At 43.8% G+C, this 17,928-nt stretch overlaps 2 protein-coding genes across 2 annotated transcripts; one reads left to right on the top strand and one right to left on the bottom strand.

Annotated features, from left to right (window-relative positions):
- Positions 1 to 6,302: 6,302 nt before the first annotated feature.
- On the top strand, positions 6,303 to 11,586 carry LOC4333924 (65-kDa microtubule-associated protein 6). The gene is made up of 11 exons (XM_015773390.3): positions 6,303 to 6,545; positions 6,644 to 6,850; positions 8,383 to 8,643; positions 9,249 to 9,467; positions 9,575 to 9,730; positions 9,824 to 9,983; positions 10,097 to 10,248; positions 10,342 to 10,429; positions 10,536 to 10,609; positions 10,714 to 10,788; positions 10,977 to 11,586. Exons 1-11 carry the CDS (start codon positions 6,414 to 6,416, stop codon positions 11,331 to 11,333), a joined length of 1,881 nt encoding a protein of 626 aa, XP_015628876.1. The 5' UTR covers positions 6,303 to 6,413; the 3' UTR covers positions 11,334 to 11,586.
- Positions 11,587 to 15,170: 3,584 nt separating this feature from the next.
- LOC4333923 (cortical cell-delineating protein) lies at positions 15,171 to 16,053 on the bottom strand. The gene has a single exon (XM_015773387.3). It carries the CDS (start codon positions 15,815 to 15,817, stop codon positions 15,446 to 15,448), a length of 372 nt encoding a protein of 123 aa, XP_015628873.1. The 5' UTR covers positions 15,818 to 16,053; the 3' UTR covers positions 15,171 to 15,445.
- Between the last annotated feature and the right edge of the window lie 1,875 nt (positions 16,054 to 17,928).

The following is a 17,928-nucleotide window of genomic DNA, read 5'->3' as shown; positions in this document are numbered from 1 at the left end:
CCGTGCGTTACAATTTTTATTATTACAATGGAATAGTATGGAGTGAACTGATAATTATTAGGGTGATAATTAATAAGCACTAGGTACCAGTTAAAATTAAAAGGCACATTTTCAATATGCCATCCAGTCAATAGGAATAAAATGAGAGATTGTTCTTGTGATGCAAGGAGCATATTTAGAAAATTGCTTTATAGCCCTTTACTGTATGTCAAGAGCAATATATTGTCATCGTTTGTAAAGCATATCATGGAGAAACATCAACCAAAATTTTGGAACAAATGACATAAATACATTTATAGGGTATTAGGGTTTATTGGGATTTATATTGCCACCTAGGGTTTGCTTGGAATAACCTATATATATATATATATATATATATATATATATATATATATATATATATATATATATATATATATATATATATATATATATATATATATATATATATATATATATATATATATATATATATATACGGCTGCACCTGTTACTTGTCTCAGGCTCTATACAGAGTGTAACGCCATGTTTTTCTTGTAACAGTCAAAAATAATTTAATAAAATCCTATGTTTTAAATTCCGGTTCTCTATATTTAGGATCGTGCCAAAGATCTTAATTAAATCATTTCTTGTTACCCTAAAATTTCGCTCCAAAAATATATCTAAAAAACATTGTATTCAAATTATGTCTTAAAACAATTCCAATAAATGGCTCAATAATTATCTACTTCACCGCATCAAAAATTTATCAAATTCAAAATCTCATCTCAATCCCCATTGGAAGCTTTTCACTTGAATTCACAAAAGCATTGAATACTTTGAACATCAAACTATTCACCCCTTTGTAAAGTCCATCATCTTCCCCCTATATTTTGAAATTCAAAGATCCAAACCCCATAAAAAAACATTCAATATCCTGTTTCAAACCCTTCCTAAATGTCAAGGTCTAAATTTGAATTCAATCTTCCTTTGAAATTCTTTGTACAAGTTATTCCAAAAAACCATCCTAAAATTTCAAAGTCAAGAAGTTCATCAGAAAACCCCCAAAATATCCTCCCTTGAATCCCTGCTGATATTTCTTATTCAAACATAACCCTCGTACTCAAATCTGGTGAAAAATATTCAAATCTCTCTCTTTCCCCTCGTCACAAAATCCCCTCAAAAATCAAGTTGAATTAAAAATATCAAATTCCCATTTTGATACCTTCCTTGGACTCCCTTTAATTTTCTTGGTTCAAATGTCAAACTCAAATCCTAATCCAAATTCCCTCTCAAATTCTTCCAAATTCCACCTCTGAAAATCTCAAGAAAATAACAAATGCAACTGCTCCTTTGGGCCCTCTTTCCTTTTCCTTCTCTCAGCCCAATCTCTCCTCTTCTTTTCTTTCCTCCCCTCACCTAGCAGGCCGGCCCACACAAATTTCCTCAGCTGGCCCATGACTTCTCTCCCTCCTTCGGCCCAACTACCGCACCTCACCGGCCCACGCAGTCCATCCCAGCTTGACCTATGGTCTCTAACCCATCTCATCGTCTCCAGCGGCCCTACTCACCGCTGAAGCTAAAACTGTTTGATTGGACTCTAGCTTCTACCCAACCCTCGCCAATCACCCTCCTTATCCAACCAGCCTATTTTCCATTTTAGACAGAGCTTAAAATGATGGGCTAGGCACTAGCTTCAATCATGTCCTAAGGTTGCGTTCGAGCCGGGCCATATAAGATGAGCTAATTGCAGCACATAAAAGTAGATTATTAATGTATGAATAATTAAATATTTGCTATTGTAGATTTAAAAATGGATTAATATTCATTTTATCAAAAACTTTTTTTACACAAAGTATTTATTTTAAAAAACATATTATTTAGCAATTCAGAAAACATACTCATGAAAGACAAGGAAGTAGCTGATCCGAACTGCCCAAAAGAACGCATCATAAGAATGCTCTGATTTGGCAATCATTTGAAACAGGACTTGCTAACTTATTGGTAATTTATTTGAATACTGCTTATCCACTAACTGTGCTAACCAAATTGGAACTGATTGGCTAATATATTTTGCTACTATATATGACTATGCATTGTGATCAATAGATGCTCCAGAGAACCACACTTGTCTTTGCCTTCGGTATAGCCAAAATCTGGAATTGGGACATGCCTTTTTCCATATAAATTCTCCATGTGGACTCTGTTTTATACTGTTTTCGACAATTGGGATCTACTCATATTATCGAAGTCCCATAACCCATATACCCATACTGAGTGCCGTTAATTCTATGGGCATGGCATTACTGTTCAATAATTCATAATTATTTTTAATTTATAATTAAGCTCTCCTCCAATTGCAATGCTGCTTCAACCGAATGATCTGGAGTAATTTCATTTTATGTGATTAGAAGGTAAACACAAAGGGCACTGCACTGATGCTTTTATTTTGTTTATGCAATATGCGTTAGATGGTTCTCAATCGGTTGGTCCGTTGGTTCGTCCATTCCTTTGAAGACTTGTGTTCACAACTTCCAGAGCTTGGCATTATCCAAACCAGATAGTTATCAATATCATGTCTACTTTTGATAGGATAATTAATAACAGGTTCAAAGTTCGAGCATACATTGTCAATTATTGTGTGCTCAACAAAGGAGGTCTAACTAACCTTGATTTGGTACTAACTATGCCCATGCACTTTTAGAGACAAAGGCATAGAGCCATACAATAAAATGTATAGGGGATAAAGAGTACGGTCGTTTTGTTTAAAACTACTTTGTTCGAAATAGTATTAGGTAATGGAACATTGCAAACTTTGTAACGGTCCAAGAAAATTAAAGCATCAGCTAAAAAGAAAGCAAGGGTTGGGAAGCAAAGATGGTTGGTGCCTTGAATTATTGTTGTAGGCCGGGTAAGGGACAGCCAATGCAGCCGCTTGCTGATTTGGGTTGTTCACATCTAATCTGGATAGTCTCAGCATCTTTCCTGCTCATAATTAATAGTTTCATTAGTTTCATATGATTAGCTACGTCGTACTTGTTCCCAAAAGAAAACAGAACTCCGTGCTAGGAGACGTGAATACACCTGATGAATGGTAGTGCTCAGATTTGGGAAACCTCTCACGTGAATGCTACTCATACATTGCACTGCTCCTACATTTTTATGACTTATCCAACACATTCTTCTCCCACTATTAACACATTTTATCGGTTGTTTCTGAAAAATAAACGTTTTGCTTGATACCCTGATACAATGAAAAAGTGAAACTTTCGAGAAAGAGTAATTTTACCATATTTAAAAAAGTACAAAGTGTAAAATTTGGTACCTCCATGTATTACCTCGAGATACCAAAAAATATTTAGTGTAAAATTTAGGTGATTGTGTTGCGTAACAAAATCTCATTTCTTCTAATATATTGACATGTAATTCTTTCGCGCGTTCAAAAAGATATAAATTTAGGTATCTAGAAGTACCCATAAAATTTCTCTTTGGGAAAACTAGCCCATACACACGCAACCGCACTGAGCAAACCTTTACTGAGCTTTATATCGGGGATCTTGAAAAGATGCTCGAGCGACTCGTCTTTTATCACCAAACCATTATGGTGTTGTCAAAACTTGAAAAGCTATGCTAGCTTTCTCTCTCGCGCTGGATATTTGATTATTTGGGTTTCGGCTCACTTTTAATTTCTTCCTGCCGTGTTGGCACCAATCAGCCAACTACCTGGTTGTTCCACGTCAACGCTCTCATATATCCTTTGCCACAGTGACAATTCGACAAATTGATTGGGCATGTACACGGACGACGATCCTGTGCAGTAGTACTATACCTTCTATCCACTATTAATTTATTTAATCAAACGGCCGTAAAATATTTTGAGATTCGAACCATATTTAGTTTCTGTTTCGCATATTCAGAAATTTGAGATTTACAGTTGTCATGTATACTTGTCAAGTAAAATTAAAATTAGTTTTGATACATCTTAGTGTCATGTATTTACTTTGAATTTTCAGAGATGTCATTAATAAGTCAAATTTAAAATAGAAATCATTGACATATTGGTCCATACTAATGTGCTAGAGTGTTATCATCTTTGTATACCACTATTTTTTTTTGCATGCGTGGTTAGATTGAATGGATAATTGTGGACACGAGTTCTTTTCTGTGGTCTATTAATAGGGAGGAGGAAATATACGTTTTGTTATATAACGCAAATAAAAAAATTAATGGTCTAGATTTTGAATTTGTTGTTAGGTTTAAGGAAGAGCACTTTAAAAGAGCTCGAGCGACTACCATTTCATATTAGGAGAAACAGGCTCAAGTTTTTTTTTTTTTTGGTACAGAAGCCGTAAAAGAGAAAAGAGAAGAAAAAAAACAACTTCGGGCCAAAACTACATACTCAAGTTTTTTTAGGTACAGTCTACAGTAGGAGCAATTGTTCGGGAATATGTATATGCATGGGAGCATATCATGGATGTCTAAACTCAACAATCTTTTTTTTAAGGCAAAATTGGTTATATAGCATCGAAAGTTCACGTTTTTGGTTTTATAGCACCGAAAGTTACCGGTTCACTTTAATAGCACCTAAAGTTCACCACGTTTCCATTTTTAACACTTCCGTCAATTCTCGATCGTTTTCCGTCCGTCTTGATCGTTATTGATCCAGTCACACACACGATATGACGTTTCTACCCCTTATAAGTACAAGTATAATGCATATCAATGAGGAGTAGAAATGTCATATCGTGTGTATGGCTGGATCAATAACGATCAAGACGGACGGAAAAATTGACGGAAGTGCTAAAAATGAGAACAGGGTGAACTTTTGGTGCTATTAAAGTGAACCGGTAACTTTCAGTGCTATAAAAACAAAAACGTGAACTTTTGATGCTATATAACCAATTTTGTCTTTTTTTTTCTCTGTCATGCCTTCTTACGTTTGTTCGACCTGCTTAACTGTCAATTTCATAATCAGCCAGCGAATTTATCTGGTATGGAAATTTTCTGTGCAATCTATCTGTTTTTTTTAGAATGTCAATTTATCTGTTAAGAGGTCATTTTCTCCTCATACATTTTCTCTCTCTGCTGGATGCAACCTTCACACACTCTCTTTTGAGCTTAAACTATGTGCCATTGTGCCCCTAGTTGATTTGGACTGTTAGAATGTTTGCATCATGTTTAGGTCCCACACAAGCAAGCATAGTTAAGTGTAAACCTGTTTAAGACAAAAATATGTATGCAACATATATTTGAATTAAAATTAGGAGCTAGGCTGGGGGTTAGGAACTTAGGATAGGATTTGGGACACACCAACCCATGGATGATTTGGAGCCAATGTATGCAACCACTGTGATGAGACAAAAGCATAGGAACACCACACCATGCAACTCCCCAACTCCTAATCATAACCATTAGGTGTGTGGTCGATTTTTGGTAGTAGTTGACCTCAAGATGCTTCTTCTCCCTTTCTTTTGCTAACCTAATGCAAAGCCCCAAAAACCCTAATGGAAAAGACTAATTAAACAGAACTAAACGAATCATCGAATGCTTTATCAATCAAAGTATATATGTGTATATATATTACTGTATTGTATATGGGAATATGAATTTGATCTCCGATACGATAGGCGTCTCTTTCCGACACCTTTTTTTAAAGATGGTCTCTTTCTCAATTAGATACGTTTTTCCCATGCATGAAATGAACGTTCCAACATCTTTCCGTTAGGCCGAACGGATCGAAAAGGGTTTCGAACCGATTGAAAATGAAAACCCTTGTTGCCATTCAATACTACACTGCTGATTTTACACTGATGTGCAAACCTATTTAATTGGTTTTTTTCGGTGCAAATGCATCGGTCATTCTCATTCCATCATTCGACTAATTTGTACTTTCTTTTCATCTATACATCTTCCTTTGCAGGCTCGTTCTTATAATAAAAAAATAAAAACGTTAATTAATTTCAGTGTCAATAACAATCCTGCATGACAGACTCGTGTGTGTCCTTTTGTCGTGCTAACTGCAGAGTTATTTAGACATGTAAGACAGACACAAAACCTGCAGCACAAGCAAGCATAAAACGAAAACCCCGGACTTATTAGCCAGGCTACTTCCTAATTCTCCTTTTCTTTTCTTTTCCTTTTTTTTTTGGCCTGGCCTACATGGAATTAATCATGCAGACGGCCATGGCTGGCCACACCTGTACCTTCTGTGTACCCGTGGCCACTGGCTTCTACTACTGACTCGCTGGCCCCACTCCCCCTCCCAACAGTGACTGCAAGTGGGCCCAGCCACACGAATCCTCCGACCTACTCCATATATACTGCTCTCTCCAACCAACAACACGTCTCCCGCTCCCGCCATCTTCCTCTTCACCGCGAAAAGAACCCCTCTCGACCTCGCAATCAAGCGTGCGCGCGCTCGCTCGCCATCCGCCATGGGAGAAGTCGCCGCGGAGCTCCTGTACGGCATGCCGGCGATGCGGCTTTCATGGCCGGGGCCCGACGGAATCAGCGGCGGCGGCGCCGAGGCCGCCGGCGGCTGCGGCGCCCTGCTCGCGGAGCTCAGGGTGAGGGTCGCCTCTCCTCGCCGGCGTCGAGCTGCGGGCGCGTACGCAAGCTGTGTGGTTTGGCTAGCTGACGGTGTGGAGGTTGGCTTTGGTTGCAGCAACTGTGGGGGGAGATAGGGAAGAGCAGGGAGGAGAGGGAGCGGACGGTGCGGGAGCTGGAGATGGAGTGCATGCGCGTGTACCGACGCAAGGTCGACGAGGCCACCGCCGAGCGGGCGTCGCTGCACCAGTCGCTCGCCGCCGGCGAGGGCGAGATCGCCGCGCTCACCGCCGCCCTCGGCGCCGACAGCAGCCCGCAGCTCAAGGTAACATTTGAACAGCCATATACTCTGTTTTAACATCACATACAAGCCGAAAATAATCAAAATGTTTACTTAGATTCAGTCTTTCAGAGCTTCACCCATGTCCATGTATGATTAGTGAGACTTTTTTCGGTGCTTGAGAAAGTACTTACCTCGAGATACCTGATATCCGAAAATATTAAGTTTTGGGGTAATTTTACCATTCTTGAGAAAATATCAAGAGATATTACATTTGTTGAAATTATAAGCACATAATGATTTAACTTATTCCATAAATAAATCATAACATTGCAGATGTAAACTAAATTGAATGCATCATTAGATCTACACATGTAAACTAAGCAATAAAACACGAACAGATCAAATATGCGCAACATGTCGAACACGTACCGAGGTGGCGGAAATACCAGTTGCTCGGCAGGAACTACTCGCGGTTGCAAGCGTCGACGAAGGTACGAAGCACGCGAGCGGAGAGGAAGGCGAGCCGTCGCGGACGAACAGGGAGCAGTCGCGCGAAGCGCTTCCCAAAAACCTTATTGCCGCCTTTTCCCGGTGCAGGACGTCGAAAGCAGAGGTCTCGGAGACCGGCTCTCCCGATCGCCAGTGCACGCCAGCGAGCGGGATGGAGTAGTCTACGAGCGACGGCGCAGTACAGAGTAGGAGGCAAACCCTAGATTAATTTCGCGTGTGTTGCGTGAAGGCGGCAGCTCAGTTTATATAAAGATAGATCGCCTGATCAGGGCGCCCGCGTAAACCGAACCGGATAATTCGCGCGTAACCTATCCGGACTCCATGCCGTTTTCACGTACCGGATTTTTCGGAATATTTCCAAAACAAAACAAATCCGAATTTCCCGCAGCAAAACAAAACTGTAAAAGGAGGCTGCATCTGCGCAAGGGTGAGGAGCCAATTTTGCGGACCGTTCGACACGTAACGTCGTGCACGCGCGCCGCCTGCCCCTGCCAGGCCAAGCAAGCACGCGCGTGTGTTTCCCCTCTTCTCTCCACTACACATGTTTCAAGTGGCTAGGAGGACATCATCCTTTTAAGGAGGTCCCCCTCTCCTAGAATAAGCAAAGTGGTACTAAACTCCATATACATGCCATCCCATGAGGTGGGCTTTTTTGATTTTCCAAAGAATTAATCTTCGAATGGGCCTTAGCTCATCTATTAATTCCAACAACATTTTCTAGCTTAAAAATTTGATACTTTCAGTAGTAAGTATCTCGAGGTACCAAAGTGTAAAATTTTAGGTACCTCGAGGTATTTCTCACGAACCGTAAAATTTCTCATTATATTGCCTGCATGAATAATTTTCAGTTTCTAAACTACAACCATTAATTGTCTAGTGTTCCAAAAATCAGTACAAGTAGTACTAGGTAGAGCACCCGTTGTAATCAACAAAGACATTCAGGTTAACAAGTACATTGTAATTACAGCTATCAATTTGGCAGCGGAAATCATTTGTTTGGTGAAGTTAGCTTCTACCTGGATTACTAATTTCAGGCTGGTATACTATTGTGGTGTTTCCTTTAGGTGAACAAATGGACCATGTCGCTGAACGACCGGGTGTCAGCAGCAACAAACCTGCTGGAAGAGCTGAGGGCAATGAAAGCAGAACGGAGCAAACAGTTCACTGCCATCCGATCAGAAATCGACAAGATATCAACAGAAATCTCAGGGAGGAGCTACGGCTATGACAATTCCCCAAGAGCCAGTGAGTTCGATGAACATGATCTGACCATCAGGAGGCTCAACGAGTACAGAGCACGCCTGTCGAGTCTTCAGAAAGAGAAGGTACTGTAGCTCATCCTATTTTTTACAACACACGCCTCTGAAACTTCAGAATTTCAGTACTCTTTTCTTTTTATTTGGTTGTAACTGATCTGAGGTATTTAGATGCAAAGAAACCATAACCAATGTCCTTTTCAAAAAGGCCATCAGGTTGATTTTCAGGAGTAGGACAGGTACTAATTGAAATAATGCGTTTTAATCATGTTTCATCCATATATGAGTATGACAGACCTGCCAACAACTAGTTAGTAGGAAATCAGTTTAGGCCTTGTTCTGTATTTTCATGCCGTTGTGTTGGTTCACTTGTCCATTCAAATCTAGCCATTATTGCAGTGATTTGAAAAGCTAGCGAACATTCCGGGAGGATCTTATGATTCTGGAGTATGGACTGCCACGATTAAACCCAGATATCCACGAGCCATTCTCAAACTTAGCTGACATTAATTAATTAATCATTAATATGTATGAGAAGTACTAGTATACTGATCACTGTCAGCATCAATCATCTTCGGCATCCCCTTTCACAATTAAAAGGAAAATCATCTGCGACATCTGCATTCGATAGTGACAATCTGACGGCATGATTCTGTCTGTGGCTGTGGCTGCAGTCTGACCGGCTTCACAGGGTTCTTGAGCACGTCACCGAGGTGCACTCCCTGTGCGACGTGCTCGGCGAGGACTTCATCGCCATCGTCAACGAGGTCCACCCGGGGCTGCACGAGACGGCGGATCCCGGCAAGCCCACCAGCATCAGCGACAGCACGCTGGCCAGCCTCTCCCAGGTCGTCGCGATGCTCACGTCGGAGAAGACCAAGCGAGCAGCCATGGTAGCTACTCCAGCTAGTAGCATCAGCCACTCTCATCCATGCTTTCTTGCTGCGATTTGGTTGATTTGCCAGACGGCCTGACACTGATCGGCACTTGTTCGTCGCAGCTGCGAGAGGCCGTGGTGCCACTGGTCGAGCTCTGGGACCTGATGGACTTGCCGGAGGAGGAGCGGCGGAGCTTCAGGAAGGCGACGGCCGTTCTGAGGCCGGCGAGGGAGGAGGCTCTGTCCTCCGGCGTGCTGTCCATCGCAACCATCAAGAAGGTACATTGCCATTGCTTGATTGACGCAGTATTTGCAGATTTGTATCTGCAGCGTCAGTACTGATCAGCTCACTGTCTCGCCTGCATTGTTCAGACGGAGGAGGAGGTCGAGAGGTTGACGAGGCTCAAGGCTGGCCGGATGAAGGAGCTCGTGCTCAAGAGGAGGTTGGAGCTGGAGAGCATCTGCAGGAGCATGCACGTCGAGCCTGACACCAGCACTGTGCCGGAGAAGTCCATCGCGTTGATTGATTCTGGTAAGAAGTTCAGAGTTCAGACCAGCTAGCTCTTTGTTCACTTACTGACGAGATGTATGTCAGATGGGAGATGATTTTTAACCATGTTTCTGTTGTTAATGTCATCTTGTTAGGCCTTGTGAATCCTTCTGAGCTCATGGCCAGCATCGACGAGCAGATCGCGAAGGCGAAGGAGGAGCAGCAGTCCAGGAAAGAAATCATGGACAAGATCAACAAGTGGCTGCTGGCGTGTGAGGAAGAGAAATGGCTCGAGGAGTACAATTTGGTAAGGCCAATTGCTACAAATGTGAATTGAATGCATTGACCAATATCTTCTTCGACCTGAAGATAGCTGAAAACAAGTGATCTGTGGTCTCAGGAAGAGAACAGATTCAATACTGGAAGAATAGCGCGTCTGAACCTGAAACGCGCCGAAAAGGCAAGGCTTATCATCAACAAGATTCCAGGTACATTTAAAAAAAACATCTCAATTAACCCCTTTCTTGAATCAGATATTTAACTGAGAAGATGTTTGGGGGTTGAAATAGTCCATTGATGATTATTAATCCACAGCAATGATCGACAACCTGATGAGTCGAACACTAGTCTGGGAGACCGAAAGAAACAAGCCTTTTCTGTATGACGGGGTAAGCTTTTCTCTCCACCCTAGTACACAAACATCAGGATTGACATATCATAGGCATAGGCACGTAGCAGCTGATGAAATTGTTTCATTTCTTGTCATGTGAAGGCTCGCTTGGTCGCCGTGTTGGAAGAGCACAAGCAAGCCAGGCTGAGGCAGGAAGAAGAGAGGAGGCGCCTCCGGGTAATTACAATCTTACTGGGCCTCTTTTCAATGGGCCAAATTCAGGCCCATACCCCTGTATAGGCTGAGAATTTGGACTATGAACTCCTTTCGATCTTTTATGAGCATTTAACAGTTTCGCGTGAATTTTTACCAAACAATTCTGCGTTTTATACGAACTCACTGGAATTAAAATTGCATTGATGCAGGAGCAGAAGAAGCTGCGCACTCTGTTCAGCGAGAAAGAGGCGATGCCTCACCTGAAAAGGCCCGGCAGCAGCTTCGGCAGGGCGACGGAGCCGTGCAACATGAGCCGGAAGAGGGTCGACGCCGCGCCGCCGTCGGTGCGCAGCAGCAGCGGGTCCAGCGGGAGCAGCGGCGGCGGCGCGGCTGATCCCTTCAGGCCGCGGTCGTCGGCGGCGGCCGGATCGGGCGCGGGGCACTGCGGCGAGTTCTTCAGGAGCGGCGGTGCGAGGCGGCTGTCGGCGGCGGCGCCGTTCAACTACGTCGCCGTGTCCAAGGGCGGCGGCGGCGGCGGCGGCTTGTCGTCGTCGATGATGTCATGAAGCGCGTAGCTAGGTGGGCCCGTGTAGATAACACGACACTAGCTAGCTGTCCTGAAACACATGCACTTTTATTCCCTTTTGTACCGCTCGGAAGCTTCTAGAAGGTTCGTTTGTGACGGCGGATTTGATTATTGGTTTATTTCAGAATGCTGTACCGGATACGGTTAGTACAACGTACGGTGTATATATATGCGCTATGTATAGTAATTGAAGTACTCTATGTGGGTAATGGAGAGAGGTGGTTATGTCCTTATCATATCTATCATAAAATGGGATCAATTAATTGCATCCTAGTTGGTGCGAAGGCCGGGGTTCCAATGGCCGTGATCACGGGCCACGGCACGCGCACCGCCCCATGGTGCTGAGGCGGATGGCATCCGCCTGCTTTGGACTCCCCTACGGCGAGGCATTTGGGTCATATGACCCCAATGATTTCTTACTAATCCTACTACTACTATACATTTGGTGTTGTAAATATGTTTTAATACCACTATATATAAAGAGCGGTATTATTTTTTGATATAATCTGCCGTGGCGATAGATTAGGATTTCCGTGGTAGGGTTATGGGGGAGAGGACTAGGCTTAGAGAGATGATCGTGGAAGTGACCTATCAGTGATGGGTAATATCGAGGAGGCAACGGTGCCATTGGCTGGGTCAGGAGACAGGGTTGACGATGGAGTAAACGTGCGTTGATCAATTAGGTTGGAGAAGGTCAAAGGCGGGAGGGGAGACTAGTGGAACCATCGGCCGCAAGAGGTGTGGGTGACACAAGGAGGTTGAGCTCACTAGTGTTGTTGAGAGATCACATAGAGTGGCAACATGGTCCTTTCATGCCTCATGTGCGGGCGGTGTTGTAATTGGGGACGACAAGGTGGAGAGGGAGATGGGTTGTCAGTAGTGGGCTAGTAGCATATTGTATGGTAGTCCGCATATACGACATGCATATTGTGAGTGTTTGTGAACTAGCATTTTTTGACGCGAAAAACACACACTGGCCTGGGAGATCTACTTAGCTCCAGTGCAGGTCCAAAGGTTGATGATATACGGACATTCCAGTCAGTTTGATCCTGCAACTGACAAGATATGTAAACAACAAATCAAATAGCCGATCCGCTGACAAGCCAATGGATTAATTAATTCCAGCCGATGCTGATACTAGTCGATTGCGATAGGGTTTTGAGCTATCGGCTATATGTCTAATGTAGATTCTGATACTTGAGTAAATAATGATATAAAGACAATCGACTGATGGTAATATAGTATCACAATAATATAATCCATTATAAACCAATCGATTGCGATAGTATTTTGAGCTATCGGCTATATGTCTAATGTAGATTCTGATACTTGAGTAAATAATGATATAAAGTCAATCGACTGATGGTAATATAGTATCACAGTAATATAATCCAGTATAAATCAATCGGCTAGCAGTATGATATAATAGAACAAGTATTGATCTGAAGGTTAAAGCGTACATCGACTGGAGATCCGATGTCATAAAATCCACAAGATTAGATAAATAATAAAGTCTTTGTTGTCATCGACTAAATCCAATCTATAAGCAATCCTTGTAAGCCGATGCAACCTCTAGATACCTCATCAGCTAAAACCCCGATGAAACCCTTATTGGCAGTTAAAAAGCATGCTAGGATTATGGTTCTAAGTACAACTTAGTAGATCAAATTTAACTGATGCAGCACTAAGTATGAAAAGAAACATAATATCTAGACAATCAAGCCATTAACTGATTTTCAAGATGGTAGATGTCTAAGCTAATCTAATCTAGCAAGGTAATTTAGCTGATACCGGCAGAAACTCTAAAGCGAGAAGCAACCGATAGAGCTAAATCGGTATGCTAAGACTAGATTAATAGAGACATATGATAAATTGGTAGGTAAAAATATCAACCGAACTAGAGCAATCCAAGAGGTCGAATGTACTGATGCAGCCTTAAACGACGCCAGTGTAGGACGCCAATGTACTGATGTAGCCAATACAATTACCAGGGCCGGCGGAACGTAGGACTTACCCCTTCGCCGGAGATTGAAAACCGATGCAGTCCCGCGTTGGGTGCCAAGTTCCGCCGTGATAAGTAAAACCTCAGTAAAGAGGGTGGCGATGCGCCGAGAGTATTTGTATTGATCGTGGAGATATCTTACAATAACCCCGGGTGTACATATTTATACCCATAGGGAGATAGTAGTCCTCGTAGGATAAGAAATTTTTTTTACTAAAGATAAAAGAAAAACATAACATTCTTATAGGACACTAAACACACTTTCCTAAAAATAAAAGGAAACTAACAAACTATTCCTAATTAATAGATAACTTGCCATGCTGCATTCTACTTAAACTCAGTTATTTCTGTATAAGTTTCCTTTAATAGATTAACTTTCTTAATCGAATATAGCATGAATCCGACTATTAGCAATGTGATAATCCGTTATTAATCCAGTTATCGAGCTCGAGTGGGCCAATAGTTGTAGCCAACTAGCCATCACGTGCGAAGGTGTTGGTCAGGGTCAACGTTTGCGCTGAAAACCGCAAAATTTGAACGTTTTGACCTGGACCCAGGGCATGTTCTGAGTCAGAATTCAAATTGTTTTCAGGAAATAAATTTTAAAGCAATCAAAATTTGATCGAATTTTGGCAAAAAACCGTCAGGCCAAATTTTGATGAAAACTGTCGCTCACAATGGCATGCGTCCTAACCCGACCCACAATGCCCACAAAAATAGATGTCATATGGGAGAAGCCACAACCAAAAAAATCTCATGGATAATATGATAAGAGTAGGCTTATAAATTCTATCATAATCAACATTCGACGTGTCGGACTTATATATAACCAACACGACGTCGTACTACTGCTCGGTGGCCATGTCGTGTGCGGAGCATGCGTGATGCTCCACATACGGAGGACGGGAGGAGGCCAGTGATTGCGGCTTTATTTGTTGCCACGCCAGGCACCAGTCCGCAGCCATATCGTATGTACACGGCGTGCGCGGGGGTGGTTGCCGGGGTGGTGGTACGCGTGACGGCTGCAAAAACAAACGCGACGATGACTGAGTGCGCGCGCTGGATTTTGCCCGCGCTCTCCCACGATATGATAAAGGGCGCGCGGCGGCCGCAGCAGCCGGCAGGGGCGTAGCGTAGGGCAGAACGCCCCGGGGAACACCGGAACGGCGCATTCGGGGGGTGCGGACTGCGGGGTCACTTGTGTGCGTTCAGAGACCTGGATGGCATAGCCAAACAAGTCCTCTACTACTAGCTATTTATAATTACGAGTAGTGTTGTAGCGGTCAAATATATACGTGTCGCCGTGTGTCATCCCCACCGAAATGGTGCGGCGCTGGCGCTGGTGGCCAGCCGGCGCGCGATCGATCGACATACACAGGCGGTGAGATGGTGGGTTTATTGGTGGTAAGCGCCTTTAGCTAGCTATCGTGTAGAATATCGATCGTGTGCTCTGCCGTGGCGAACGCTAGCTAGCGGAGTAGTAGTGAGCTGAGAGCCGCGATCGCAGGAGGCCACAGCCCACAAACCTGGCGCGCGATAATAATATTGGGCGCCGGCTGGGCGGCGCTTGCACTATGGAGCGTGCACGCGCATGGTGCTGTCGGCCACATATATTCTTCCATATTGTTTTTTTCTCTGGACAGGTAATGCACTAGCTAATGAGGGTGGAGGTACCTAATTTTAGGATATTTAATTTGGAGTTTAGACTGCTGCTAAATGTGGTGTATCATGCATGTATGCACTGAGAGATAAGGGCAAATGTAAAGTTGTAAACAGCATGCTGCAGGCAAAAATAACTTGGACAACAACTAAACGTAGTATTACACGATCGAGATATTATTCATTATTAGTGACCATTGACCCCCTGAAGCCGTGGAATGCATCCACGGCAAACTTACACACGTGCAAATGAAACGATCCGTGCATATAAGTACAAGACGACTAAAACCAACACTGCTAATTAATTACGCATGCCTGCTGTCTGCACGAGCTTTAGCATTTCTCCCGTACGTGTATATAAACGTATATGTGTATGCATGTCGATCTCTGGCTAATCGCGACGACGTCGACGGATGATCGAATTAATTAACTCAGGAGCAGTTGGCGCCGGCGGCGGAGGCGTTGCGGCCGCAGTAGTTGAGGACGAGGGGCACGTCGAGCGGCAGGTTGACGGGGATCCCCAGCACGCTGAGCCTGATGGCGGCGCAGAGGCACGCCGCGGCGTCGAGGTTCACGAGGCTCCCCAGCAGCGGGCAGCACTGCTGGCTCGCCGGCACGTTGATCTTCAGCTTCAGCAGCACCAGCACGTCGGCGCACACCTTCAGGTCGGCCAGCGCGCTCGTCGGGCACGGGTTCCCGCGCGTCGACGACGGCGGGCTCTGCTGCCCGCGCGCCACGCCGGCGTGCAGCGCCACCAGGTTCACGGCAAGGAAGATCGCGAGCAAACGACTCTTGGACGCCATCTTAATGTGTCGGATTGGATAGCTAGTGTGTGTGTGTAGCGATCTCTTCTCTTGTTGTGCGTTCTGTTGAGTGTGTATGTTTGTGTGCTTTGCCTGTCCTGTTTGTTGCTGGGATTATTGCGAGTATTTATAGATGCTTAACGATGCATGGTGGTGTGAGATTTTTTTGGGAACGTCTCATCGATCTCAGTTAGTGCGTGTGTGTACACAAAATTGGAGGCGACGGCAACGGTGTATGCAAACAACGATATCCATCCATCATACACCATGAGTTGCCCTTTTCATACAAGTCTATATCGATGTAGCTAGCGAGCCTTAAAAAAAAAATCAATCCAAAGCAAGAATCACGCGGCCCATGTATGTGTTGATTAGAAACCGGTCAAAAGCTTTACAACTCAACGAGCACTAAAATGTGCAGCCATGCATGCCAGAAGAGGGCCATGTATCTATATCCAATTTCATCCACAGCTTTATTTTCTGTTAGTGTTTGCAGGCATGCACGCCGCGTCGCTGCCACAGAAAACGTAACGCACGGTCCGTTCCGGAAGCAAAAACATTCTAGCCGACATCCTCCGGCCCGCGAGGCGCATGCAGCCGCGTAGTCGCCATTTGCTGGCTTGTCCGGGGGTTTCAAAAGGCGAATCGATTGCCACCCCACTCCACTGGTGGGATGGGATCGACCAAGCGCGACCAGGTAAAAACTCGCATGGAAAAGAAGTACGGAAAATTCGGCATGGGGTGATGGGGGCAATGAGAAATGGGAGCACCTTACACCTATACAACTTTTGAAAGTTAAGTTTTCTGAATAAAGAATTTTCAAATATAATATAGTGTAATTGTAGTGTAACTATATATACTTTATAACTTAGTATAGTTACATTTTAACTGGTATATAACACATATATAGGAAGTTAAAAGTAGGTACTAGCTTAGTTGATGTGGCACGTGCGTGTGAAGGTCAGTCAGGTCATGGGTTCATTCCCTCTAGCACTACACCACACCCCATCTGCATGAATTTTAAAGCAGATTCAACGATCCAAAATTTGAAAGTTTTGTCTCCAAAAGAAGATCCAAATATTCTTTTGCCCCCAAAAGACTGTTAGACAATTCAGTAGCAATTCCATGAGGCGGAAATTCGACAACACGTGGAATCGCCTTGCTTGGCCAAGTAATCCAGTGATCTAAAATTCAAAGTTTTCGTCCTAATAAATTATCGATAGTTCAATAGCAATTTCGTGAGGGCGAAATTTGAGAACCCGTAGAATCGCCTTGCCTGGCCGAGTCACCTGAGCTTATTTCTTTCCATGGCTTCGTGCTTAGATTTTGCAGCCAGAAATGCCCAGATGTATTAATATGGGCTATGGGCTGGGATAAGGTTTTGGTGTTTGAAACACGGGCTCGTCCTGGTAATATGACATTTGGGGCCCTTTCTATCGGATCAGAATGCTCTGCAATCGAAGTCACATGACTTTGTCACTGACATGTGGGCTCGATGATCCCTAGGCCGACATATCAGTGACAAAGGCACCGTGCATTTGACTGTAGAGGATCTCAATCCCTTTGTTTTTGGGCCTAGGCTTCGGTTAGAAAGAGATGGAGTGAACACGTCTCTTCATCTTCTTCGTCTCTTACGCCACCGGTGAATGCCCTCCTTTCCGCTGCCGCTGCCATCCTCAAGGTGCTGCCGCCGAGCTCGCCCGGGGATTGCTACAGCCGAGCTCCTTGGCCGCGCCGCCATTGAGCTCCCTCATAGCCTCATAGGCGGTGTGCCTCCGAGCTACCCTAGGCCGCCCTAGTCGGTCCCAAGCTTCTCCCGCTGCACGCATAGGCTCTTCTTTTCTCCAGGTTGGTCGATGCTATTGGATTTGGGTGCATTTCTCAAAAGCGTGCAACAAAACGTTATTTGGAATTGATTTGATCTGGTTTACTTTTTGATGATTCCTGTCTATCCAAACTCAGGCATCAATTTGGGGCCCTGTTTCATTTCCACATGGATTTGAATTCGAAACTGTTTATTGAGTTGTTTCCAATTTCCTACCTATTTTTACTTCTTGAGATCACTTGAAACTTTACTTTTTTTCATCCCAAAATAAATAAATCAAACCTAGTAT

The sequence above is a fragment of the Oryza sativa genome, chromosome 3 (genome assembly GCF_034140825.1).
Source record: "Oryza sativa Japonica Group chromosome 3, ASM3414082v1".
NCBI lineage: Eukaryota > Viridiplantae > Streptophyta > Magnoliopsida > Poales > Poaceae > Oryza > Oryza sativa.
The sequence above is the reverse complement of the archived record's forward strand: the minus strand, read 5'-3'. Positions and strand labels throughout refer to the sequence as shown.

Excerpts from the sequence above, each read along its gene's own strand:
- LOC4333924 (XM_015773390.3), top strand. The coding sequence starts at position 6,414 with ATGGGAGAAGTCGCCGCGGAGCTCCTGTACGGCATGCCGGCGATGCGG. Across the intron at positions 6,851-8,382 it reads ACAGCAGCCCGCAGCTCAAG|GTGAACAAATGGACCATGTC; the intron begins GTAACATTTGAA and ends TGTTTCCTTTAG. Across the intron at positions 9,731-9,823 it reads CCATCGCAACCATCAAGAAG|ACGGAGGAGGAGGTCGAGAG; the intron begins GTACATTGCCAT and ends TGCATTGTTCAG.
- LOC4333923 (XM_015773387.3), bottom strand. The coding sequence starts at position 15,817 with ATGGCGTCCAAGAGTCGTTTGCTCGCGATCTTCCTTGCCGTGAACCTG.